This window comes from Aythya ferina (assembly GCF_964211825.1).
Source record: "Aythya ferina genome assembly, chromosome: 5".
NCBI classification, from domain to species: Eukaryota; Metazoa; Chordata; class Aves; order Anseriformes; family Anatidae; genus Aythya; species Aythya ferina.
Genome location: NC_140301.1, coordinates 31,893,838 through 31,921,423, shown reverse-complemented (window position 1 = coordinate 31,921,423; position 27,586 = coordinate 31,893,838). Strand labels below are relative to the sequence as shown.

General features: G+C 42.2%; 1 protein-coding gene across 4 annotated transcripts in view; it reads left to right on the top strand.

The window, feature by feature from the left end:
* The window catches only part of MAPKBP1 (mitogen-activated protein kinase binding protein 1), a 95,984-nt gene that overhangs the window by 47,014 nt on the left and 21,384 nt on the right, over positions 1-27,586 (top strand). For 2 of the 4 annotated variants that reach the window (XM_084519923.1, XM_084519921.1), the window contains exons 4-21: positions 1,384-1,446; positions 2,046-2,103; positions 5,131-5,301; positions 7,094-7,231; positions 8,070-8,252; positions 8,865-8,882; positions 9,321-9,481; positions 11,714-11,903; positions 12,943-13,089; positions 14,012-14,196; positions 14,308-14,399; positions 14,769-14,894; positions 16,660-16,730; positions 17,179-17,300; positions 18,294-18,369; positions 20,026-20,137; positions 20,703-20,766; positions 23,727-23,852. In XM_084519923.1, the coding sequence (XP_084376049.1) occupies positions 1,384-1,446; positions 2,046-2,103; positions 5,131-5,301; positions 7,094-7,231; positions 8,070-8,252; positions 8,865-8,882; positions 9,321-9,481; positions 11,714-11,903; positions 12,943-13,089; positions 14,012-14,196; positions 14,308-14,399; positions 14,769-14,894; positions 16,660-16,730; positions 17,179-17,300; positions 18,294-18,369; positions 20,026-20,137; positions 20,703-20,766; positions 23,727-23,852 (2,103 nt within the window). The remainder of the gene's footprint in view (positions 1-1,383; positions 1,447-2,045; positions 2,104-5,130; positions 5,302-7,093; positions 7,232-8,069; positions 8,253-8,864; positions 8,883-9,320; positions 9,482-11,713; positions 11,904-12,942; positions 13,090-14,011; positions 14,197-14,307; positions 14,400-14,768; positions 14,895-16,659; positions 16,731-17,178; positions 17,301-18,293; positions 18,370-20,025; positions 20,138-20,702; positions 20,767-23,726; positions 23,853-27,586) is intronic. The other 2 variants (XM_084519924.1, XM_084519922.1) reach the window with 1 other exon arrangement.

Here is a 27,586-nt window from a genome sequence, read left to right as displayed (position 1 = left end):
GGACCCGGTGTTGGTGAGTGCAGCGCCGTGCTGCCCAGGCACAGGTTTGCAGCCTGCATCAAAAGTTGGCTCCTGCGATGGCCCAGCTTTTGCCTTTCTGCTTGGCTGCTTCAGGCCAGCTCTACAACTTCTCCCTGCCGTGTTTCTCCTGTGACTGCTGTCTGTGGCCTGGCACACGTCGTGGGTGAGCCCCAGCGTGACGGTGACGTGAGTGAAGTCCCCAGCAGTGAGGGCTGCTGGCAGCGGGGCTGAGGCATCCTTCAGTGCTCTGCTGGCACCGCTGCAGCAGGAGGAGCCGGGCCTCCAAGCTCTGGCAGCGTGCACATACAGAGCGAGAGACAAAAGCCACGATTTCTATTTTAGAGGTGAAGTGAGAGATAGGGCACCAAGTCATTAGAGCAATTGCTGTTCTGCCTGAGGCCAATTTTCCCTTTCTTTTATGCTTTTAGGCGGGAGCAGGAAGGGCCTTGTGTGTGGGGGTGTTTTGTTTTTTTTCATATCCACTGGCTACTGCTCTGTTCTACAAGCCAAGACAAATGCTGTTACGTGAGGATTTTTGAAATTGTGCTAAGTGTTTGTGGAGAGTGGGGAAGATGCGGGGCCTGGGAATGCTCCAGGCTGCTTGTGGTGGGCTGAGACACCAAGGCAACAAGCTATTGGAAAGATCTGTGGGGAAGAGGAGCCTCTTCTCCTTCACACCCCTCCCAGCCAGTGACTGGTTTGCTCCTGATGGAGCAACCTATTGCTTACCAGGAGTTTCAGATGAGCTGCAGAAGCAAGTAATAGAGATTTATGCAGAGTCCCTAAGCAAGTTGTTTATTCAGATATGTCCCTCAGCTCAATGAGTTTTGGCATCATGGTTTTCCCCTTCTGAACTGGCCAGCCACCTCTCATGCTATACTCAACAGCTTTCTGTCCTCTCTAGTGTTATGGACAAGGTGCAGCTCCTCATCCCAACCCGGGGCTTTTCTGAAAGAGCACCTCTTTCCTTCATCCTGACATCTTTGCACTGGTCTAGACGTGATGGTTTGGTGCTCAGTACATAGGGTCATGTTTATGGCAGGGAACCTAATCCATTAGGGCCATTGCCTAGACTTTCATGATTAATCTTTCCATCCAGCTTGAGGAATCAGAGACTCAGGGCTCGCAGATGCAAGAGACAATTATTTATGATACTAGCACACGGTGTACCTCAACATGGGAGAGACTTACAATTCTTCCTTTCCACTTTCCAGTTAAGCACAGCTCAGCCTATGAGGTTGGCGTATGGAACAGCTTTTTGGGGCTGCTCATGCTGCTGCTCTGCCAGCAAGGATGGTGCTTTTTTTTTTTTTTTTTTCTTTATACAAATACTTACGTTGTTCTTCTGTTTCCTGCACCTAGGTGTGTTGTTGTGCTGTTCAACCCTAGAAAAAATAAGCAACACCATATTCTGAACAGTTCCAGGTGAGTGAAGTTTCAAGCTTTCTTGCTTTCTGTGGGAGATGAACTTCAAGGTTTTTATGGCTTGAACAAAGTGGGAATTGTTGCTCCAGCTAAATCCCCTCTCAGTGAGGATTGCCTCGGGGAGAGGCTGCCTGCTGGCTTGACTCTAGCTCCTTCTAATGTGGGGTGCTGTTATTGATGAGGCAATGGCTCAGAAACGTTATGGCCTCATGAGGAACTTTAGCAGGCATGACATGGGAGGACTCTTGCACGAACTCCATGGTATCTTTACGATTATTTTTTTTAACCTGAAACTATTTCCTCATTATTGGAGCCAGGACTGGGACGTGGTCCTGCATCTGGAATAAAGACATAAATATGAAGATAAACCTTGACTTCTGGAGCTTTTCCAGTGCTGTAGGCATGCTGCTAGAGACTTAAGCACCAGGGAATCACCAGGGCAAGTGTTAAGACGTCTGGTAAAAGAAAACTATTATGTCAGGCTATTACATGTGATTTGAGCCTCTTTCCAGTTTGTCCCAGCCTACTCCCCAGTCATGATGTATTGAAATGAAATCACATGTTGGAAATGTTTCTGAGTGTCATTTTCTCTGTTTTAGGAAAACAATTACAGCACTTGCTTTCTCTCCAGATGGAAAATATTTGGTTACAGGAGAGGTAAGTGTGAGAGGAGACACACCTTGTCCAGCACATTTTGAAGCATGGTAGAGAGTGTTATAAAAAACAAGCCAGTGAGTTGCCTTTACACAGAAATCTCTTTTAGTGTTGTACCTTTGGGTGGACCAGCTGGATTATGGGTGGCTCTGGATTCCTGCTTGCAGTTTCTTAGTGTGTTTTCTTTCATCGGCTTGTGGGACAGATCGTCTGGAGTGGCTTCTGTGACCTGAAGATAGGGTGAAAATAAGTGAAAGAGCACACAGCATGGCTCTACTCTAGCCTAGTGAAGAGTACTTGGATGGTCCTTTGACAGAGTTTATCATTGTTCCTTCAGGATTTCAGGAAGTAGCTGAAGCTGAATAGTGTTGTGGAAAAAGTGAAAAGTGCATGTGGATTGAAGCTTTAGGAATAGTGACAGAAGATGCTGGTGCCTGTGGTTTGGCATTGTATGTTTGGCTGGGGGCGACAATTACTTCTTCTTTTCAAACATGCCTAAGGGGGAGAATAAGGATGACTCCACCGCATGTCTATTGTGCATGAGAAGTTCAGAACATGGACTGTGTGTCATGAGTTTGGAATTGCTGGATGTTAGAAATCCACAGAAATGTTGCCTGTCCCCCTTATGGTTGGGCTCAGTTTGCTCTTGTGTGTGATTAATAATAAGTTATCATTAGTCTCTGTGCCTCTGTAAGACATGGGGAGTGAGCATGTGTGAAACATGTCCCCTCCTGAGCTTCAGCCACAGAGAAGTATATCACAGCCCTGTCAAGAAGGAGGCTGTTCACTCCAGAGGGCCCTGGAGCAGTCACTGTGATGCAGTTGTCATGCCACTGGGTAGCTCCCTAGCCTGAATCCTGCATGGATCAGGCCAGCGATAGAAACAGTAGTGTTTTGGGATGGAGGCTACCTTGACACACACACAAAAAAACAGAAAAACATGGATTTTCCATCAGATTTTGTTGTTAACTTTTTAGTGAAAGCACAAGATTTTATACTGTAATTTGTTTTTAATTGCTCCTTATATTCTAGAAGTTTTTAAAAATAAACAACTTATAATTTTATATGTAATTTTCTTTTATGTGTATGTAAGTAAATAAATTTAAAAAAAAAAAACAGAAAGCTCTCTTTTTGTACCTCTCTGCTGCTCTATTCTTTCCATGTGAGGTAGGAAAAGAGGTGAAAAATGAAATGGATATTGTTCTTACTGATAACCCAAGCTTTCCAGTTTGATACTTCACTGGGACAAAGGGCAAGTTTTGATTAAACAAAAAAAAAAAAAAAAAAAAAAAAAAAAAAGCTTTTCCAGTTATACTTGAAAGTTGGTGTGTTTTTTTTTTTTTTTTTTTTTTTTGTGCCTTGTTGCAAAACATGTCTCCTCTTGCCCTACTGTAAGGCCATTTCCCTTTTTGTATCCTCCCACATGCCTGACATTTGAGTTCGAACTTGGTGGAGTGGTGTCCCCTGCCGGTGTCAGCAGCCTCTTCCTCTTCTTGCTTGGTCCTGTGGGTGGTCCCCCAGGGAAATGCTTACTGAGTTCACTTTGTCAAACTCGCTTTTAGCAGCCTCATGCTAATTCTGCCTCTTAGCAACTTAGCTTCCTGCACGACTGGCTTTTCAGGAAGGAGAGCACTGAGATTTGTCCTTGGCATGCCATACACATCAAATGTCTTTTGAATATTTCAATACAAAGGAAAATTAATTTTTTTTTCTCCCTATGGAGGCATAAATTGCTCATGCGTGGGGATGACGCATTGCTTGCTTTTGGTGAACATTTATTATATGACTGAATATGAATTCAATTTCTTAAGGTCCACAGGTTTATGCTAAGATGTTAGGAAATATGTATATATATTTATATACACACATATGCATTTGTTTAAGTACAGTAATTGCTTGAAAGAGCAGCTGATTTAGCTCACTGTAGCATCTTGACAGCCAGCTTGAGACCTGAGCTCTGCTGTGCAGGAGAACTGCACTAACTGCAGCAAAATCTGACCATAGCACCCTTCTGGGCTACAAGCAGTTGCTTGGCAAAGCTTTCGGACAAGACAATTAAACATTCACAGTTCTGAGTTGCTAAGGATTTGATTTCTCCTTCTTGTGATCGGAGTTGCCTCTCCCACACAGTCAAATGACTTAACCCTGCTCAGGAAAGGTACCATTTTGCCATGTTGCCATGGAAATGTTATCAGGCAAGCTACCGTTTTGACAGATTACAACGTGAAATCATGATAGGCTTTTGACTAGGATTTGCTCATCAGGCACATTCTTGGCCAACATTTCAGCTCATCTTCTGCTTCTTGTTTTATTTTGCATTAATAACAAATAACTAAGGAAAAAAAATGGAATTGTCTGGCAGAAGGTGCTGACTTGGCATTTCTGAAGTCTGTGAGCTTCTCTTTCTTTTGAGAACAAACATAAAAACAAAGGACATTATTCTCTCAATGCCTTTCTCTGGTACTGCCTTGCCCATGTTCTTTCAGGCAGCATGCATTCACGTGTTACCCTTGTGACAGAAATGGTACTGTTAGTCTCCGATATGCCTCCCTGAAGTAGTGTGTGATAATTGAACAGTCACATCATGTTTTTGTATGGCATGACCTCGTTTGGGATCTCCAATGTCCATGTAGTGTTAGGGCCTTTCATTGCACTGAGTCCAGAGATGCAATGTCACGTAATCCTTTTCAGAAACTGGCTGTGAATTCCCTTCACATATATCAGGGATGTACATGAAAGGTAGTGTTATAATCTTTGGGTGTTCTCTGAGGAGGGTAAGAAAAGGATTAAAGCAAGGGAGGTAGTCTTAGCACCTTCAGACACCTGTTGAAATGCATATGCTCATTAGGTTGGCAGCCTCAACTTGGGCTTTAAAGATTTGAAAGGAACTCAAGTCTCACCTCACCCTGCTGTGATTCCAGCAACTACACATCTTTTTCCAAGCCCCCCCCACTTATGTATGCTTGAATCTGTCAGAACTGCCCTCAGGAGTTATGTTTCCTGTTCTGTGTGTGTTCTTCTCCCCTCCAGAGCGGACATATGCCGGCTGTGCGGGTGTGGGATGTCGCTGAGAGAACCCAGGTGGCCGAGCTGCAGGAGCACAAGTACGGGGTGGCCTGTGTGGCATTCTCCCCCAGCTCCAAGTACATTGTGTCAGTGGGGTACCAGCATGACATGATTGTCAACGTGTGGTCGTGGAAGGTAAGTTCTTCAGGAGGTTGAATGGACCACAGAGTTGTTAAATTAAAAAGAGTGGGCAGTCTGTCATTAAGCTATTTCAGTTCTGCCTTTCTTTCTGCCCTTTTCTGTGTTTGTTTTTTTTTGACACTTATAGATGCAGACAAGCTTGGACATGAGAGAAAGCTATGGTCCCTTAGGGATGGTCTAAATCACTTCAGTGCAGGGATATTCACCAGACTTGGAGACGCGTGACATCTTGCTGTCCTGTCAGGAAAGCCTGGGCTCTGAAACTTTGTCAAAGCCTCGTGCTTTTTTAGAGGTTTGTTAGAAAGCTGATTTATGAGGTTGAGGAAGGAAACTCTCATCAACCAGGGATTCTTTGTTGGTGTAGTGGATGCCCTTGGCTCATTTTGCTTTTGTTGTGTCAGCATCTGTATTGCTTCAATTCCTTCCTTGATGATTTGGAATGGGAATTTAAAGAAAGGTGATGGAGGCCACGCTGTCTGCCATTGGGTTGAAGCAACATTCTGTGGAAATAATGCCTTTGTCTTATCCATTAAAAAACATTCAAGTATGTGTTGTTTATATTGAAAACAAAACAACAAAAAAAACCACACATTTACAGACAGGCTTAGAGCCTTCTGCATTAGTAAAAGCTAAGCATTTATGTTTTGGATCAGCTCCTGCAACCTCTTCAGGTGCAGTAAACCTCTCTAAAAGATGTGTTTTAAAAAACACACTTTAGTGAATCTGTTAAATTTCATGTGATGCAGCTTATAAGTCCACTTATTTAGTTTGTTACCCTCTTCATCACATTTCCTATGCCTTAATTTAGTTCTCTTACATGAGCTGAAGTTTGGCCTTTCTATTATTTTGTATGGCTGACCTGCGTGGTGATGCTTTAAGCATGTGTGTCAGGGTTGGAAATTGAGTGCTCAGTCTTCTGGTTCTTTCAAGTTATGCGAATGAAAGTAGAAACTCCAAGATTAACATAATGCAAAGCATGTGGGGGACTGCATATAGGTGGCTTTGTGAAAAAAAAATAAAAAATATATATTTTTTAAAAATTCAAACTTCTACCACTCCTCCCTGGGGAAAGATGGGGAGGAGGAAAACTGAGAGCTGGTCCTGGGGACAATGAGCTCCTGTTGTCTGCCTGTTCTGCTTGGACAATGTCCATTCCCTTTCTGTGTCCCTATCATTGCCACAGTCCATTTTCTTTTCGTTTTCCTAAACTTTTGACCTTTTGAAATGCACAGAGAGGTGCAGCAAATTTTGCTTTGTATCTTCTAGTACAGGCGTGGGCTTTTTGTGTTCTGGGTCTTTCTATAAAGCTTTCTGCCTTTAAACAGAAGGGAGAATTTATGGAGGAACCAGTGCTGTTTTCCTTATGGAAAATATCGGTTCCTTATCTTGAGTGCCTTACCTACACTGCTGCCTGGAGGCTGGGAGAGCTCCTCCTTGTGCTCGCCTACAGTGTGCCTTTCTGTTTAGAAAGGGAAATGGGTTTGCTTTGAGCTCCCTGTGATTGTGCAACCAGTGAGTCGAGGCTCAGATGCCAGTTCCTGCAGTCACTAGTGACTGCTGATTTCTCAGTCCCAGATAATGCGGATGTGGAATTGAATATAAATGTGCTATCTGCCAAATCAGTGCTCCCAGCTTCTGCTGGGGAGGTTGTATTCAAGAGTGAATAGGTTTGGGTCTCATCTTTTCCCTGCTGCAGCACTTGTAATGAGAATATGCCTGTAACTGAAATGAGTTTCCTTTTCTTCTGAGCAAAGAAATTAAGCTATCTAAATGATTATGTTTCCAGAAAAACATTGTAGTGGCAGCCAACAAAGTCTCGAGTAAGGTGACAGCTGTGTCATTCTCAGAGGACTGCAGTTACTTCGTCACTGCTGGAAATCGGCACATCAAGTTCTGGTACCTGGATGATAGCAAAACCTCCAAGGTGAGAAAGAGCGTATTGAGGTCAAGCTGTGAACAAGCACTTCTGTCTTATGGCAGGGTGGATTTTGCCTCAGTAAGCTGTGGGAACTGGGAATTCTTTGATTTTGCTGGGGTTCAGGAGCAGCCCTCCACACCTGGCTCTCAGGTTTTAATCTCCCTGTAGGATGGTAGCAAATGCATGCTGCAGAGGCACCATGTGCTTGTTTTACCCTGTGCTGAAGCAGACGCATGGCTGCTGGGGCTGCATCCAATCATGCTTGTTCTTTAGTAGTCACATATTCCAAAGGAGAAAAAATAGAAAAGAGCTGCAGTTATTGAGCTCCTTGCAGCACAGAAGTAGGGAGAGCTGTTTGATATTGGTATGAGCATCTCAAGAGGTTGTGAGTGTTATTTCTGAAGTTTCAGCTAAAGCGTTTAACCTTTTAGCTGTCCTCGTCTTCTCTGGGGGACAGAATCCATGTATGCTCATTTTTCTGAGTGCTTATGAACAGGTGGTCCTACTTCATGCGTGGACCACCTGTTGGCGTTTGGTATAAATCACAGATTGGCCATGAAAAAAGGTGGGTTTTCCTGTGGGGGGTTCTGCTGTCTCTGGGTTGTATGTTTTTTATGCTGATCTTTGGTGACACTAGTCATATTCTGTTCCATTGATGGTCTCAGTACACTATGCAACCAGTGGGTCTGCAGCAAGTAAAATGTGTCACTACGTTTCCTTGTAGGTTGTTTGCAGTTCCCTTTCTTTGAGGTTCTTCAGCACTTAAGGCTTGTTGTTCTTAAAAATAAGTCTGTCTGCCTGGAGTGCCTCACTGTTTCTAACAAACTATTTTTTTTATTGGTAGGTCAATGCTACAGTACCTTTGCTAGGTCGCTCAGGATTGCTTGGAGAGTTAAGGAACAACTTCTTTGCAGACGTGGCATGTGGAAGGGGCAAAAAAGCTGACAGCACCTTCTGTATCACATCCTCAGGCCTGCTGTGTGAATTCAATGAAAAGAGACTGTTGGACAAGTGGGTGGAGCTGAGGGTGAGTTTTGTTCTGTCTGTCCTGTAATATTCATGCCTGCTGAAGCAGAGCAGGAACAACAAATAATAAAGGGCACTCAGCACAAGCTGGCCACCAGCAGTAAGAGTCATTGGGCCTCTGACACTTTGTGACTTACTCTGGTTGGAAAGCCAGACAAAATGGCACTGCTTCTTGGCAGAGGGATTTTATTAATCATTGAGACTTTTTCATTCTCAAGTCTCAGTGTTACAGTAACTGCCCTTCTGGACAAGCAACGTCCTGAATTAGCTTTGGCAACTCCTCTATTGTCCTTCCTTAGTTGGCCTGCTTAAGTAGGAGTATTTGAAAGATTCTGATTTCTACCCCCTCTGCAGCGTCTAACCTGGCTTGTGTGTCTCACATACAGGTTCCCTAGGTAGTAGGTAGTGGGTTTGGCTATTCTAAAATACCGGGTTGGCCTGTAGTTGAAATTTTACAGGGCTTATTTTCATGTCACTTGGATGTAAGATGCTCACCTGAAAGAATCCAATGCATTAAAACCAAGGCAAAAATCTTTCCATGCTTTCTCTCAAGTGAAATGCCTCTTCTTTTCTTTCCTTTCTTCTCTAAACTCTGCCTTTCACTCTCGCTCAGAATACAGACAGCTTCACAGTAAGTTGGAAAACAGTTTTGCATTGAACTCATCCCCGTATCGTCACAGTCCATTTTTACCATTTTCTGCCATTTGTAGAGATCCCATTGGAAGGGGGGAGAACATTTTTTTCTTTTTTTTTTTTTTTTCTTGTCCCCTTGGACAGGTAATGTATTGGTGCACTAGTACAGGGAGAGGTGCTGCTTGCCTGATAGTGATACTGAATGTAACAGAGGAACAAAAAACAATGTTCAGAATATGATTCAGGTGGAAGCTCCTCAGGAAAGAAACCTGGATTTTTAGCCTTTTTCTTAGTCCCAGAGGGCTTGAGTTCACTTCACTTCTCTGACCATGATTCCTTTGTCTGTCAATTTGCTGTTCTCTCTCTCTGTTGTGTGTTTGGTGACCTTTGCAGTGAAAGTGCATTGCTCACAAGCCTTGTACTCTGTCCTCTTCAGACCACTGTGGCAAACTGCATCTCCGTGAATCATGATTACATCTTCTGTGGCTGCGCTGATGGCACTGTGCGGATTTTTAACCCTCTGAACCTTCACTTTGTCACCACGCTGCCGAAGCCGCATTTCCTGGGAACAGACATCGCAAGTGTGACTGAGGCCAGGTACTGTGGAGAGGATTGAAGGGGGCAGGGGAGGCTTGTGTGGGTTAAAACTGTTCCCCAGGCTTTTGCCATCTGGATTGTGCTCTTTTTATGGACTAGAATTGGCAGTGTATGGCTGATCTCCCCGAGTTCTAACAGCGTTGCCTGGCATGGCTGGGCTAAAGCCCAAACCTGGTTGCTAGATTACACAGCACGTCTTCTTCCTCATCTCCATGGAATTGCTCCTGTCTGGTGGCTTTTTGATTTTGGTTTACTCCGAGCAAGCAGGCAGAGAGGGTACGGGATGCTGCGGCACACTTCAGTTGCTTCTGTACCCGTGGCACATTTTTTGGTTATTGCTGGTGTAAGGGCTCAAGACTCTCTGTAGCAACTTACATTGTTAACAGATGCCCAGGCTTTTGTATGGTATCTTTTCAAAGGCTCTGTTGCAATCTTTTATCAACCCGAATCTCCTACTATTTCCCTCAGGATTTCTCTTCCCTCAATCTTGTACTTTGTTGTCTTGTTTTCCTCCATTGCCCCACTATCTTCTGCCTTGGCTCTCAATTTCTCACCTTCTGAGATGGACAGTTTCCCAGTTTTCTTCTGTTGCCTCTTTTCCACTGCTGTTCCTAGTGGGGAAAGGAATCCAAAGGTATATGAATCCACCAGCTTTCGTTCTAGTGGATATCTGGAGTTCCAACATCTACAGAGAGATACTATTTTTTTTTTTCTTGAGTGTCTTAGCATGTTTTCTCTAAACTTCTATTGGGAACTTGAAGTAAAAAGTTCAAACAGTACATTGCATAGCCCTTCTCCAGAGTATCTGTGGAATGATAATCCAATAATGAAGCTGGAAAAAGAACTATTTCCGTTTAAAGTTTTACTGGTTTCTGGTGGTGCTAAGCCAAGCAATTGCATACACAGACCATTTAAAAGTACTGTCTGCTGCTCTCATCCATCAGTCAAGTAGAAACATTCATGTGATTCTTAAGCATGCATTTTTAAGGTTGATTACTATCTTAACATTTTTTCTATTACTTCCAAAAAGCTTGAAAACACAGGAATCTTTATATTCCCACAAATGCCAGAGCCTTTCTGTGGGATGCTGGTTGTCCACAACTGCCCACAACTGTATTCATGACTTGATTTTTTGATAGGGTCTGGGCTGCACTCTTAGCCCTCAAAGTTTTTCACTTGGAGAAGCAGGGCTCCAATTGTCCAGTGTACTTGGATTCATTTTGGCCCTCATCCCTGCATCTCCATCAGTCCTTTTAAATTGCCTGATCTCAACACCCTAACATTTTGGTACATTATTCAGTACCGTTAGCAGCATTGTGAGATGGCTGTGTTCACCTCAGATCAAGAGAATAGCTCCTGCTCTATGTGCGTGGCAGCAGCACTTAATGGAAGACCCCTGTTGAGGAAATACAGGGTTCACATTGGCACAATCGTGTTACAACCTGGGAAAAAGAGTGTTTCCTTCTTCTACAGAATCCCTCTGTATTTAAGTTTGCTTCAGAGAACCTGCCTGCCTAGAAAGGACTGTGCCCATCTGCAGTTGCCCATCTAAGGAACCTGCTTTGGCAGGGGGGTTGGACCTGATGATCTTTTGAGGTCCCTTCCAACCCCCTCAATTCTGTGATTCTGTGATCTCACGAGTGCTCCAAGCAGCCCCAAGCTGGCCTTTGTGCTGGGCAGGGGTGGAAGGGAAGCATGTCAGACAAGTGGCAGCTGAAATGAATCATTCCCTTGTTCATTGTGCTGTTGTGCTTCTGTATTTTAAGTAGCAGCATGCTTCCCCTTGGTGCTGCACAAGAGCAGTTCGTGCAATCAGTAAACAGAAGGTAGCACACATCAAAAGTTATTCCTCCATCTTCCCCTTTCTTTTGAGATTGCTTGACTTGGATTTTACCGCTTGGTTATGCAGTGGTAAATGATGATGACCTCCAGTGATGATCAAGTGTTGTCTCTGGTGGTCATTCAGGGAGAGCAAAATGCCTGTCTGTGGTGGGACTCTGGGTTGAATGGTAAGGAGAACGCCTTTTGCTATGGGATTTTCTTTTTTCCCTTGGGACTTTGCTTGTTCAACTGACAGGCCTTCCCAGCCAGCTACTCACTCTACCTGTATTCGCCATACTGTATTGTTCATCGAACCAGATCCCTACAGCAAATCTGAGCGCCCATGTTCGACGTCCTTGCTCAGACCCCAGGAGAGCACAAGTTAACCAGGCTGTTGTTCTCCCTTTGCAGTCGTCTTTTCTCCGGTATGGCTGATGCGAAGTATCCGGACACCATTGCCTTGACGTTTGATCCCACCAACCAGTGGCTCTCCTGTGTATACAATGACCACAGCCTGTATGTGTGGGATGTCAAAGACCCGAAGAAAGTGGGCAAGGTGTACTCTGCTTTGTACCACTCTTCCTGCGTGTGGAACGTTGAGGTAAAGATAGACAGGGAACATTGTCTGCAGGTACAAGTCTGGGTTGTGAGTGGTGGTTGGGGAAGTCATCTGAAGGGCTGCCAAATTTGAATATAAATACTTAAAGTGGAGAGAAAGAGTTGACTCAATTTTCTTTCTGTGGTTACTGTGGTTGTTATGGGCCTTGGGTTGGAGCTGGAGGCAGTCCTTTGGCTGCACTGCAGGTGCTGACCAAATGTTTTAATTGCAGTGTGTTACTGGGAAAAAAATATTAATATCACCACTAAAAGGTGAGAGGTGACGGAAGGGACAGAAAAAGATAAAGCTGGATGGAAGAGCTTCTTTCACCAATACACGTGTTTACTGCTGACCTCAGAAAAAGGCGTTTGAGGTCTGTGGTGAGCAAGTGTTCCAAAGGCAAAGGAATGAAACAAGTGATAAGATCTCAGCTCAGGTCTTCATTAACCTATTTACCAGTACATCCTGCATTAGCTTCCCAAGTGGTTATTGTCTTCTAGTCTGTCTAGTTGACTTTGAGAAGGAAGTTGTAGTTCCCTTGAGAGGGAAGGATAAGGAGATATAGGAAAAAATGCAATTGATAATATGTTGATGTATATCCTAACAGTTATAAGGAAGAGGAAAAGTGGAAAGGAAGTGTGAAGAGGTTGAGGACTCTTTTTTATTTATTAATCACTTATGTCCCTTTCCTCATGGTTTATAAATTCACAATAGTACTTGAAATTCTCAGACAACAGTGCAGTGTTGTTGCATGGTCTTTGAGGTGCTCTTTGAACCATTAGGAGCAAAGAATGCTGGCTTATTGCAGGCTTCTTAAAGGGATGTTCTACATTCAGGGAAGCTCAGTCAGCATTTGTTTGAAGTGAATATGAAGCTGTGGTTTAGAAACAGGGTTTCCTTAGGAGAACTCCTGTCTGGCTCTCACCTTTACAAAGCAGAGAGGACAGCTCTTTCCTTTTACTCTGTTTTGAAACTTGCTTCTGGTATCTAGGATGCCAGTGCAGGACACATTCATTCAGAGGTTGCTTTTACCTGCCTTTAGATGTATCCAGAGGTGAAGGACAACAATCAGTCATGCCTCCCCCCTGGTTCTTTCATCACCTGCTCCTCTGACAACACCATTCGTCTGTGGAACACTGAGAGCTCCAACATTCATGGCACAGCACTGCACCGCAACATCCTCAGCAATGTAAGATCCCAGGGTTTGGTCACCTCCTTGCTCTTGGGGTTGCTCTTTTTTATGCATAAGTATTCCCAAGTTAAGGCCCAGACTTCTCTGGACCTCTAACTCAACACAGGGTTCTCTGGAAGTAGAGCACAATCTAGTAAAATCTATGGACCTGAAGAAACATAATGGGAATAACAGATGTAAAGACAGCTTGTCTGAAATGGCCCTGGGTACTATTGTTTTTTCCATAAATCACCCAAGGATTCACCAAGCTTAGTCTTTTCCAAAACAGTTCATGTCATGTGCTTCAGGAGGGCTGCTTTTATTTTTCCCAATCTCTGTATTGTGTAACCACTTGGAGATTCATTTGGAAAAGGTCTATTAAATGAGGCAGAGACTTGAGAGAATTAATGAGGACCATTTTACCCTCACTTCATCTATACTAAGGGTGAGGATACTCATCCAGTACAGCGATTGCTTATGGACATTTGCTTCTGCTGCCAGTTGTGTTGGAAGATCTTTGGGCACAGCAGCCCTGACCTGCCTGTTCTCAGCAATGTGCTCATGGTGGAAAAAGCTCCTTCTTTTGAACTCCTCTCAAAAGGCATGGGCTGACTTGGATGATGCTCAGAAGTCTTTCAGGTTCCTGCTGTGTCCTCTACTACATTGTAATCACTAATCCCAGAGCTTTTTTGTTGTGCAGGAGATGCTAATAGTTTCCAGCCTAAAGGGTAATCTTTTGCAAATGGTGGTTGTGAAACACAGCTGTGAAACTTTCATGCTGCAATATGAAGGGACTGAATGTTTGCTCCTAGCTAAAAGTTACCACCAATTACAGAATTACTGCCAATGAAGTTTATATGTGGGCCAGGAGCCATATTTCTAACTTCACTTTAATATTTTGTATCTAGTTAATATTTTTCTGGGTTTATTGTATTCCCAGGACTTGATGAAAATCATCTATGTAGATGATAACACTCAGGTACTTCTGGACACAGATTACAACTCAGGAGGAACTGCAGACAAAGCTGACACACAAGTGATGGACACAAAGGTGGGGATACGCACTGTCTGCGTGAGTCCCAGTGGGGAGCACCTGGCCTCAGGGGACAGGATAGGCACTCTCAGGTAATCCCATGTAACTTCTCATGCAGGGTGAGGGCTGGGCAGGAATGAGAATCAAAACTAGATTTTGCTTGTTTTATTAAGCATACTAAAATCAGCCGTGTTATGTCTTAGGATATATGAGTTGCAGTCTCTGCAGGAAATGCTGAAGGTGGAAGCCCATGACTCTGAGATCCTATGTCTGGAGTACTCCAAACCTGACACAGGTAAATGCACTGGAGGTCCTTCCCTTTTGCATATGAATGTAGTGTTGAGCAAGTCAGAATGTTGAGCCATGGTATGTCAGAATCTTCAATGGATTTTGGAGCAGGCTTATAGCACTGGTCTAGTAGACCGAGACTTTGAAAAAGACATCTTTCATGTACTCTTCCTTGGAATATTGTAGGTTAAGATTGAAACTTGTTCTGTCTGCTATTGTAGTATGAAATTCGAGGGCATTTCTTAGCATCCATCCCTGCAGTTTGCTACAGTATGTTTTGTTTCTAAGATGAATTAAGAAGCTGTTTTAAAATGGTGACTGGAAGAGCAAATGGATTTTCAGTAATGGTCTTGCCCTCTTTTTAACTTTCTTACAGGGTTAAAGCTCTTAGCCTCAGCCAGTCGGGATAGATTGATTCATGTCTTGGATGCTGGAAAGGACTACAGCCTGCAGCAGACCCTGGATGAGCATTCTTCTTCCATTACTGCTGTGAAGTTTGCAGGTAGATAATTGCAACCTCCCTTCAATGTTGGATTTAAACACAGCTGTTGTCCCAGTGGACATAGTTGTGTCTGTGAAATAAATTGAACTGCTTAAATACTAAAAGTAGGTCAGGCTGAAGTTGCTGATGCTTTTTTTGTCATCTGTAGCTATAGTCCTAGCAGAAGGTGCCTCTCTTTCCCATCTCTTTTTTCCTTCTCTTTCTTCATTGAAAAAACTTATCCTGATTGAATCCCCAAGAATTTCTTTAGAAATCTGTTTTCTATAATGATTTACTCCCTTTAACCGATGTCAGATGGTTATACCCTTTTCTTAGTAAGGACTACTGTGGAACAGTCATCCTAAAAAAAAAAAAACTTAAACCCCAGAAAAATATTTTGGGATTAACCAGTCACAAGTAAATTTGTCATTGCAAACCAGTGTGAAGTTTTGCATTCATGATAATGGAGCACACTGCATCCCCAGCACTGTTGCTTCTGGTGGTCAAAGACATCAGTGTGATGTGGTGTGCTGTTGTCAGCGAGCAACAAGGACTGGCTGATCTGCAGGGGAAGAGGAGCCCGTAGTCAAGGGTGACAGGAAGGCTGGCAGAGCTAGTGGCCTCACTGGCAATGGGAAAGTCCTACAGTACCTAAACAGGGTGGAGCAGACTAAGTCCAGTGACAGTAAATAGATTCAGCTAGCAGTCCAGAGCACCAGACAAATCCATAGTGATGAGACAGGTCCAAGAACAAGCCAGGAAGACAAATCAGCAAGTCAGGGTCAGTCTGGAGTTGGTGTGCAAGGTTGGTCCCAGTTCAGCGATTGCCAGGCAAATCTATAGAAGCATGGCAAGTTCGAGTTCAAATCAGGAAGCTGAGTGTGTGGGCCAGGGTTTGGATCAGTGCAGTACATGGCCAGGTGTAGGTGTGGTTGCAGTGCTGCTGCAGCACTGCTCAGTTGGGGTTCAAGGATGAGAACCTGATCTTGAAAGTAGCTCTCAAATGAAAGTCTCAAGTAAAAGGACCTTGCTAAAACTTCAGGGAGCACTTTCAGGGAGCCTCTGTTGAGGTGCTTCAAGCTTTTTCTCAAGTGGCTCCAAGGCCAGCAAAAGTTCTCTGACAGCTCTGTCTTACAATGAGCTGTCTTGAATGCAGCCAGCTGAACTAGGAGATGGGGGAGGCACACTGAAAGCCCTGGCAGCTCAGGCCATTGTGCTAGTCTGTGAGCTAAAAGCAGTCCTGCTGTAAGTGGGTGCAGCTCAAGTGTGTGATATTGTATCCATTTTCATTCCATTGAGTTTTTTCAGGTGCTGCTTTGATGAAGAAATAGATTGGTTACAAAACAGTGTTAAGGGAAGAAGGAAATCCTGACCCTTCAGTAAGAAAGGGCAGCAAGAAATATGTGACTGATTTTGAGGACTGAAAATTGCCTATTGTCCATTTTCAGCTTATATGGAGTGTGACCCGCCTTTCTCTTGTCATATTGCCACAGAGTACTGTGGCACACAGAAAATAAGAACATGAACATGTTACTGGGGGAAAAGACAGAATTACATCCTAATCTGTTGCATAAGTCCTCTGTGTTAAGATGTCATGCACTTTGAGCATTATCAGATTTTGTCCCTGAGAAAGGGCTTCTGTAGTGCTACAGTGTCATACTGCTAAGGTAGGAGTGGGTTTTAGTTAATCGGCTCTGGAATAAATGAGCAGTGGTATAAATTGAAGCATTTCCTCCACCTTGTATCTCTATTTATCTTTTGATTGTCTCCTGCCTTTTTGTTCCAGCCAATGATGGGAAAGTGAGAATGATCAGCTGTGGAGCAGACAAGAGCATCTATTTCCGCACTGCGCAGAAGGTAAAGTTATTGCAGCTTGCTGTGTGTTTTTTTAATAATCTCTTCAAAAAAGAAGTACTTTAAAGAGCAATATCAGAATTCTGTAAGTGCTTGTTGCTGTTTCAGCCTCAGTGTCTCTCACCCTGTGTCAATACAAGAGATTACATTCAGAGAACTATTTCTGTGAAGCATGCAGGGCTCCCAGCCTGACCTCTCTCAGCAAGATTCAAAGTAGAGAACTGTCAGGATATCTGCTTTTCTTCTGCTGTCCCAGCTATTGTGAAGAGTAGTGAAAGAGTATAGGCTGGAGGGAGGAGTTTGCTGTGCCTCCAGTCCCAGCTGCTCCCAGCACACCTGTTTAGGGGGAAGTGTTGGTTTGTGCTGGCTGTGTGAGAGCATCTGAATTTAGAAGTTTTTAATAATGGGTTAACTACTTGATTTTGACATGGTCTTTTACCTGCTTGCTCAGACAGGAGAAGGGGTTCAATTTACCCGAACACATCACATTGTTAGGAAGACCACTCTGTATGACATGGATGTGGATCCCAGCTGGAAATATGCAGCTATTGGTTGCCAGGATCGTAATATCAGGTTAGTTTTCACCTCTTGTCTTGAAAATATTCTTGCAATCATAAATGAGTTGGCCAGAGCAATCTGAGCCCCATCATTGTTCCTTGATTCTTTGCCACAGCACTTCCAGAGTGATTTGAGGTCTCACCTCAAACTCTGAGGTTGAACTCTGCTTTTTCCCTTGCTGATAACAACCAAACAAGTGTAGTTATATAGTAATGTCCCTTGGATTCTCGGCTTCTCGCTGGCTTGCCCTGCAGAGCAAAGCCTTTCTACTGGAGAAAGTGTGCCTTCCTTGGCATATTATTGAGCTGTGAGGCAAGAACTTCTGCACTATGGTAACTTTTACTTTTAAAAGTATGTCCATTGAGAAGCTTTGAGGTAATGTGAAGTAGCTGGGACTGCAGGAGAACTGAACTAGTTGTGGCTGTCTTTTCGCAAGTGGAGCCCATTCTCTGCTCCCTTTTTATCGATTTCTCCAGCTTGTCTGCTTCTGCCTTCAAAGCAAAGGAGAATCTCTGTAGTTGTGTGTCTCTTGTAGTATCTGGATGACATGCTGAGAATTCTGGACATAGCTCAATGCCACTGCTCAATGTCATTTGTTTTTGCATTCTCATGTAAATGAAGGGTCTTGCTTTCTTAAACCTTTCTTTTAATATGAAGAAACCACAGGTATTTTTATAGTAAGGGTGGACTGGCTGGAGCTTATTATGAGCTGTCCCTGCTACATAACCATTAAGAACCATAACAAGGCATAGCAAGGTTTGCTCCCTCCCTTTCTACTTCCCTTCAGTGCCAGCATACTACACTTGTTCTTGATTGAGAATCAAACATGAATTTTAAATCAGATAATCTGCTTGATATTTTATCATCCAGTCTTAGGTCCTTACATTACTTTCAAGGTTGTTTCTTAAACCATTTAATTGATTGGTGGTTATAGTTTGTAGAGACTGCAGCTCTACTTTCTGTGGTTAGGCCCTGTTCCCTGTATCTCATGTGAAATGTTCCCCCCAGGGTTTTCAACATAAGCAGTGGAAAGCAGAAGAAGCTTTACAAGGGATCCCAAGGTGAAGACGGCACCCTCATTAAAGTAAGTTGTTTTCTTACTTCTTCCCTTTTCCTTTTTCCTACTCTTCTGAGTGTAGGTTAGAGCTTAGAAAATGAAATATGAATCTGAACACAATGTTTTTTGTTTTTTGTTTTTTGTTTTTTTTTTTTTTCTTGCTCTCTACTTTGCTTATCCTTATCCTGCTGTTGCTTCCTCCTACCTCCATCCGTAAGGGACAGTAAAGTAATTTTTTTTAAAAAGTAATTTACAGATAATTTCTCTCTGTCCCCTGTGAGACATAGTCCCATGCTGCAAAAGCAAGCAGAACTGCAACAATGTCCATCAGGAAATACTTTAGTCTCCTTACTTCAGTCCTTTAATTTTTTGCTCCAGAGAGCTCATTCTGGCCTTCTTGATTGTTGTTGATAGGATTTTTAGGTGGAGTTGCCTGTTGATCAGAGTTGAGAAATGTCATTACTGGAGGGCAAGTGCAAGTTCAAGGCTTTACAAGTTGGTAAAATTAAGTAGCATCTGCTCTGGAAAGCTCAAGTTCTCTGAGCCTTGGAGGGCTGGACAAACCCAGCACTTTTGTTTAGACAGAGTCTTTCATGTTTCACAGCTGCTGAGTGTATCCAGGCTTTGGGGTAACTTGCCTGCTTCTGCCACTTTCCTGTGCTTCCCTCATTTAAGATTTAGTATTAATATTGATGCTAGCACACTGGTGTGTGGAAGCGTTACATTCATGTCTTTAAAGGGGGAAGACCGATTGACAAAATCAAAGTATCTCTCTGCTTAAGTTACCAAACAAGCTTCTTCACTGTTTTTGTTTTCACTCATTTTTACGTTTTCATATTTTTATACTTTCTAGAACAAATATTTCTGTTCAGCTGCACAGGCTTAGCAGTATTACTGATGGGTGTAAATAACTGGGTTAAAAAAAGGAGAGGAAAGCAAACAGCTTTGTTCAGTGTCACCTCTTCTTTTTTACAAAGAGAAACAAGTTCTCATTCTCTGTGTCTATTATATTCCTATCCAGTTTTTATAAGCCATAGTAATTAAAATGAAAAATTGATGGTAAGCTCAGGTGTCTGATTATATCTTTCTCAGAGTACAAACCGTGAAGTGTTGCTGAAAGCTGCATTTTTTTGTTTTTACTATCGTTTATTTTCCATGTGTATCTCAAGTGGGGAATCTCAATTATTTTGTTTGTTTTTAGGACAGTTATGTAACCAAGGGATTATAGTTGCCTCTGGAATTTAAACTTTTTTGGTATGTTGTTGTGAGGTCATAACATACATAGAAGTTTAGCAAATAGAACCCAAACAGTGACATCTGAAGCAAAAGATACAGCAACAAAATAAACATTATAGAAAAAAAGCTATTGTTATTTTAGCGTAGTGGCTTCTTCAAAAACCAGACATTTTCACTCGAAGTTCTGCAAAGCACAAAGCATGGCATTTGCTGACAGTAGCTATATTTGCTGTGTAGTGCTGGTGTATATTTAAAACAAAACTAAACAAAAAAACAACAAAGTTGTGAATGCAGGAGATTTGACCACATCATCATCAAAGATGCTTTTTCTCAGTTAGTTTCTCTCCTCAGGATTGGAGTCTGAAATTTTCACTAAAGTCTGGCAGCTCTGGTTTTATTTATTTATTTTGATTTTTCTATTTTGTTTTTCTCTTACCTCCTAAACAGGTGCAAACTGATCCCTCTGGGCTTTATATTGCCACCAGTTGTTCTGACAAGAACCTCTCCATCTTTGATTTCTATTCTGGCGAGTGTGTTGCAACCATGTACGGGCACTCAGGTAGGGCATGTAAACTTGTGGAAACACATTTTTCTGCTGATGACTGTAATATTACCGTCTGATACTAGTTCAAGCTTTCTGAAGGTTCCTCTCCACCAAAGTTTACACAGTGGGTATTTTGGACTAGGTTATATTTGAGTGAAATTGTCATAGTTTATTTCATTTCAAACTTTTTTCAGACTGCATTTCGCATTGGAAAACATAAGCAAATGCACGTGTGCCTGTCAGGCCACATATTTGTTTGCACAGTTAATGGACTGTGTAAGATAGTTTGTGTTTTTTCAGTGTATGCTAAATTTCTTTATGATATACTCTCAGCTCCTGTAATGCAGGGGTTATTCTGTTATAGACAAGAAGTGACTTCAGTCTGTATGCTTATTTTGCCATGGCATAGCCTTTCTAATCTTAGGTGGTTATGGTAATTGGGGCATATCGATCTGTGAAGTGTTTGGCTTTAATCAGTCTGTGTTCAGCACAGCAATTCAAATTCTATTTGGCTAATGATCTGTTCTACTCTTAGAAATAATTAAAAGAAGGTTTATTGATTATGCTTTATTTCACACAGAAATTGTAACTGGGATGAAATTCAGTAATGACTGCAAACATCTGATCTCTGTTTCTGGTGACAGGTAAGGGGGATTTGTTTGTGATACCAGCTCATACAATTTTACACTAAATTTAATGTTTCTCCAGAAGGAAGGTAGATTTATTTCATGAGGAATGTCTTATAAAGTCCAAAGAAACTTCAAGGCGTTCTAAATCTGAAATGTGCTCTGGCAGAAATGATGCTTCCATAGAGCAAGACATCTATGTGAAATGTTTTTCTTGAGGTTTTCTGAATGTAGGTACTATTATTCCCTGCTGGAAAGGAAACAGGGATGTGGCCTCTTACTTTACCACTCTCAGGTCCGTAACATAATGCAGTGTAATGGAGTTTGTGATATTCTGAACAGCGGCGCCACAACTTTCTCCTACGGTACCCCCATGTGTGAGGTTTCACCATGTGAACGGGCCTGTCTAGCAGCAAAAAGGAAAGGCCTGTCCCCAGTCTTCCCACTCCTGTCCATATGGTCCTTTTCCCTGCTCCCCTAAGTCAGTTGTGGTGCAGCTGAACCTCACTAAGCTGGTTCAGGTCACTAAATCAGCAGCCCCTGGCTCCCCAGCTAAGGTTCCTGCTGATTATTGAGCCAAATCAGCTCATGAAAACATTAAATAATAACCAGACTGAGCCTAAGGGAAAAGCAGAATATATGCCAAATGTAATGATTGTAGAGGTGAGCAGACCCACTGCTTCTGGAATCAGTGAATGCTTAAATCAGCTGAAACTAATAAGATTTTCCTTTAAGAAACAAGGCTTCCTGGAGTGCCATTTCAAGGCCTTTGCAACCCAGATTCTCTCTTTCTCTCTCTCTCTCTTCTATTAATAAAACAACTGAACTGTAAACAGAGTTCTAGAGAGTCAATTGTTACAAAATGTAAAATGTATCACCTTAAATTGCATGGAGTTGTTACTTGTTTCAGTAAAAAGTAAATTTGTCTCTCCTTTTATCTTTCATGTGTGTAAATAGATTAAAGGAAAAGTTGCAGAATAAAGACCCCTTTTGTTGTGAATTTCTGATAAATTCCAGAAACGTGGAAGCTTTGAGGTAGCCAGTGCTGCATGTGATTTAGTGCAATGTTCCCTTGTTGACATAAGAGAGTGTCATTTTCTTCACCAAGGGTGTGGAGGAGGAGGTTGAGAAGTGAGGAAGGGATTCATGTAGAACTTAGCTGTAAGGAGCAGAGAAAGTGCCTTTTACGAAGGAGAACAGGGAAAATAGCCTGATAACACGCTGCAGCATGTGCAAAGAATGAAACTGGGAAGAGAACAATGGAGATGAGGGGCACAAGGATTGGGAGAAAAATACTGCACGTTCAAAAATAAAATAAAATAAAAACAACAGAAAAAAACCCAAAGGGGTAGGTGGAAGCATACTTATGCAGAGCTTTTTGTCGAATGCTAATGTATTTAATGCATTTACAAGTTCATGCTGTTTGCTGCTTATCTCTAGGTTTGATTGCTGTGGGGGCGGGGTAAATGAACAAGCTAGATTTGCTTGCCGAATTTTCTTTGCCGCTTTTCAGTGTTGTCTCAGCAGCAGATTATAGTTGCTGTTATGTTCAGGAGAGATGCTTTTGGAGGAGACGCAGCTGGCTGCCTTAGGTTGCCATAGTTCCCAGATGCAGTGCCTCACAACTTTATCTTGGCTAAAAAGCTGGGGAGAAGGATGACAACGTTTTCACTGGTGATGGGAAGCTTCTGTGTCTGTGTGCGACTTGAGTAGCTGGGAGTGATGTTCCACTCGTGTGTGACAAAGCTCAGGGACTGGGGCCAAGAAGTGATTTGTCAGTTTTTTGTGAAATGGTGTTTTGTTGTTGTTGTTTGTTTCCTTTTGGTGTGGCATGAAAAAGAAACTTTTAAAAATGTCCTTTCATGAAACAAACAAAAAAATAATAATGTAGAATATGCAGGCATTCAAGATCCTGGTGCTTTTGGTGTTTGCCTCTGGTCCAGGAAACCAAAATTCATGATCACTGTTCAAAATGGTAGAGGAAATGAATTTTTACAAACTAGCAAGGAAGGAGGGGAAAGCCCCTCATTGAAAATTCCTTTGTGTATTGGAGTACTGATGAATAGGGTGACACTGACAGATCTTGAAGAACTTGATTAAATACTCTTTGGATTCCAAAGTAGCAAGCCTGATGTTATAAGTGATAGCAAAAACACCACCCCTGTTTCTACATCAGCGTAAATACACCCAGCTAGACAGGAAAGATGGGTGAGATGAAAAGAATTAGTTAGCACTGAGGTTGTATTTTAAAGAAAATACTGGTTGCTTTATTGTCTAGTAGCTGAAGATGAGATACAGTATTCTCTAATGTGATGAGGAATTTTTTTTTTTTAAGCTGGATTTCTGAAGAAAATGAAACCAGTGAGATGACACTTTGTTTCCCTTTCTTAAACACTTTTTTTAAACATCCATTGACCAAATTCCATCACATTCCTTAGGAGTTTCCTGGGGAGAGTCAGAATAGAAAAATAGAAGAACTACCCTGGTTGTAAAAAGAATGACTGCATAAGCTTAACTGTTAGTACACCACAGAGAATCAATGAGATGGAGGGAGAGACTTTAGGAAAATCTTGCCCATAGGGGAAGGTGCAATCAGAGCCTGCAGCTTAATTGATGCTAAGAGGATGTAAAACACATCTGTAGAGAGCCAGAATTCATTTATCCTGCTGGCTATGGAGTAACTTGTTATGATATTTCCTTCAGCAGCTGGTTAGGTAGGGGAATAGAGGTACAGGACAAGACGTGAGCCCGTGCAAATGTCTGTGCAGTTGCTCTAGTTCACAAGGAGTCTTTGCCAGGCAGGCTTTACATTTTTGTCATGAGGCTTGTGATGGGATTGAGTTTCCATTAAGCTGTTCCTGTGTTTGTCTCTCCCCACCACAGTTTAGAAGGTCTCTTGTTTGCCTTTGCAAATGAAATCGATAATGTTAATAAAACGAGCTGAGACTTAAACCAAGCCTTATCTTTCCCTCTTTCAGCTGCATCTTCATCTGGCGTCTGAGCTCAGAAATGACCATCAACATGCGGCAGCGACTATCTGACATGAAACAGAGAGGAAAGCAGGCAGAAAAGTCACCTCCACACAAGACAGCTGGACTCATGAGGTGAGCAGAGTAGACTGAGAAGAGCTGGCTTTGTAGGATTTAAAATGAAAAGTGTGGCACTGGGGTTCAGCTGGAAAGTTTTTGCTGTTTTCACTCACAGTGTCTTCTAAAAGTTCTCTTACTCTTCTGTTGTTTTTGCCATGATTTTTGTGCCTCTTCTTTGGATATACAACCCTGACTGTGGTATTCCAGACAGGCTTACCTGCTGTTGCTTCACTGATTGCAATATGTATGTAATGTCCCTTGTGTCTTATTTTAGTTTAATAATGTGGTCAAAAGCTTTTTACAAGCAGTCTAGTACTGAGATTGGTACACAGCATCACACCAAGGAAGCCTTGTTCCTTCATGAATAAAACTTGGTGGATCTAGGCTAAATGCAATTTAAAGGTGATTTTCTTCAGTGGCAGTACTGACATAAACCTGTGAGCTGCATGAGTTTGCCATGTTGATCATAATTGTGAAAAGTTCTTACAGTTGTATCATTTCTTTGTTAACTATTTTCAGGAGGCTTTGAAGAAAGTCACCTTTAATTATAAATATAAAAATAATTTCCATGAGAAGTTCTTGCCAGACAAATCATATTATTATTTTTGCTTGGTGAGCAACATAACTAAAAACTGCCACAGTCTACAAACTAAATAGATCTAAATTTATCTGGTGACCTTTCTTTAAAAAGTTGTTCTTAAACACAGACACTAGTTTCATGTAGAACAAGAGGGAGAGGAAATTATGAATTATTAGGGTAATGTCTTTGGATTCTCTACAGTTAGTAAATAGCTGAGACTCACTTGACCAAAAGCAACATAGGAAAGGCTCCTGGCAAAGCTGATGTGGGATCAAAGTGGAGGGGGGAGAAAAAAGGAAAAAAAAAAAAAAAGAAAAAAGAAAAACAGAGCTTTTTGATGCTATGTACCACAGTTTTCCTCCTCCGAATGGCTACAAATTGATTTCTGGATATAGAAGTGCCAAAGCTTTGGAGAACTTACCACACTGGTCGTTAGAGTATCACAAGGAGCTTCCTGCTCCCTTTGGGAGCGAGTAACATTTGAACAAGTCTGTCTGCATAGTTTCATTTGGGAAGGTCTTGATCTGTTCATTCTTGAAACAACTCTTGCCTAATAAGTGCTTTCAGTAACGATACTAGGAGAACTCATGAAGCCTTTTTCTAGCCAAAATTCTGGAGCTGTCAAGCAATGTGCTTTTTATAGCAGACTCTCCATTATTCCAGCAGCTGCCGCCTTACCCTACTGAGGCTCAGCCTGTGACAGATAATCCCAGTTCTCTTCCGCATTAGGTGATACTTGTTTCCATCACAGACGCTTGCTGAAGGGCGGTGTTAGTGCCACGCCAACCCCAGCACTTTATTAAACTTGTTTGGTTACCTCCTTGCAAGCCTGGAATCTTCTTGTTTGGTCAGCTTTGAAAGCTTGTTTTCAGTTTTGATCGACCGCTGTGGTCACTGGATTTCAGCAAAGACATAACTCCAGAGCATTTTGGATTGGGACTGAATATGGAAGAAGAGCCTATTGGACCAGCATTACTGAGGTGGGAGAAGAGAAACTAATGAACTTTAGCGAGATTGGTTTTCTAGATGCCCTAGAGCTGTTCTGGTTGTGTTTCCAAAGTCTGTATGTGTAGGTTGCAGTAGAGAGTTAGTTTATACCTTAAGATATAAAATTGTTGTCTCAAAAGGAGTCACAATAATATTAAGAAAGATCCCTGCCTGGTGATATGTCATTGTTGTACTAGATTTTCTCAAGAATGGTATTACTAGAATTTGGTGTGGGTAGTAATGCATTCTATAGTTCCATAATATGAGAGTATGACAAAACGAATAACCAAAATATTACCAGGGAAACAAAACTGAGCTGAGGTGGCAGTGGGGAGCAGGAGATTTCTAATTCACGACAGTGCTGTCTCTATCCAGCTGCAACTGACAGGGCAGGGATTAGCCCAAGTGAATAACATCTGGAATGCAAACACGTAGAAAATGCCTTTCTGGGTCAATCCAGTGTTCCACAAAGTTCAGTGTTCTGTCTCTGTCTGTGGAAGTGCTGTTCAGTGAGACACTGATCCTTGCTGTATGGACCTTTGTGGTGCACTCGCCTTATGCTCAGTTGTTGCATCTGGGATGTTAGGAGTATGCCTGTTCCTTTTAGTCTTTGGTCATGGAGCCACTGTCCACCGAATTTGTATAAATCCTTTTTGAACTCTGTAATATTCTCTGCCTCTGCACCCTCCCATGGTGACAAGTTCCAGGAGTTCACTATTGTCTATGGAAAGAAAGACTTTTTTCTCTATTTTAAACCACACTTCTGCTAGTTCATTGAAAGCTCCCTGGTTCTGAATATTGTGAGTTTTGGTGAAGTGTAGTTCTGCATCCAGATACGTGTCATCCCCAGGGTTTTGTAATCCTCTGTCATAAACTCTCCCCATCCAACCTTCTTTCCAAACTGAGTCTTAGCCTTTTTAATACATCCAAAAACTTCTAGAGATACTAAAGCTTCTCCTCTGAAGGATTTCTCTGACTCGCCTTATGAGACATTACGTTATTTTGGACCTGATCAGACCTGTATGACCCACCATTCTCCATAGTGCCCTTGATAGCCTTCTAGTTCTGCCTCTGGTTGTGAGAATTGCTGATGTGTGCTTTTCTCTTATCTGCTGAACATGTGGAGCTTTGATTGTTTGGGATAAAGAACTTACTCAGCTGATATTGCTGGTACATTTTGGTTTTGAGACATTTGTGTTTTCAGCTGAGGAGTCATGTAGAGGCCTTTTAATTCAACTTTTGATTTTGATCCAAGTATGCGTTTATTGTTTAGAAAAGCTTGTCTCAAAATTTTGGAAGGGAAGTTTTAAATTGATTTTACTGTGGAATGTTTACAGCGATTAGTCTAGTTTTAGCTGAGCATTTATATTTTTTAATTTTAAAAGTCGCTTTTTCTGTGACTTTCACTGAAGCTCTGGTATAAATAGCAGAAGATGGAAATGTTATCTGAATTACATTGGCAAACACACAGTAATTTTAGACAAAGAAATACTGTGTGCCCTTGGGTATATTTGGAAAGAGGAGCTCCTTATCAAATTTTCAGTGAGGCTTTGGTCCAGTCCAGGAAAGCTGTGCCTTTTCCAGGGCTCATAAAGGGGCAGGTTTTTGATGCCAAATCAAAAGTGGTGCCTGAGTCTGTGCTGGGCTGCTGAGGTTTTAACACCACGGAAGCTCTGAAGTCAGCAGCACTGTGATCTTTCTGTCAGGAAAAGCAGGGTAACTTTGATTTTAAAACCCTTAGGCATTTGGCAGAGGATGGAATCAGCTAGTGTACCCTACCACATAGGATGTTAAGGTTTCATAAATAGACTCTCAGAGCTGACAGTTTAAGTAGCACAAGATCAGAGTGGGAATGCTGATAACATATCTGTTGAAAGGATAGTTGACATTCTCGTGTTTTGTTGTGTTGTTTTAAGAAAAGAAAGAAAGGTTAAACTGAGGACTTGTAAAAGAATACAGAGTAGTCTAACATCAGTTGTCTTAATACTAGAGCTCCGTATATACATGGAGCACTTTGAAGTCTACTATATTATATGTCCTGAAGACTTTCTAACTGAAGGTCCTTCCCTGCCATTGACCCTGTACTGGCCGACCCTTCAGAAATTGGAAACTTTGAAGTGCAACTGACTCTGCCCATCCCCACAGAACAAAACCTAGGCATGGTACTAGGAGGGGATAGTTC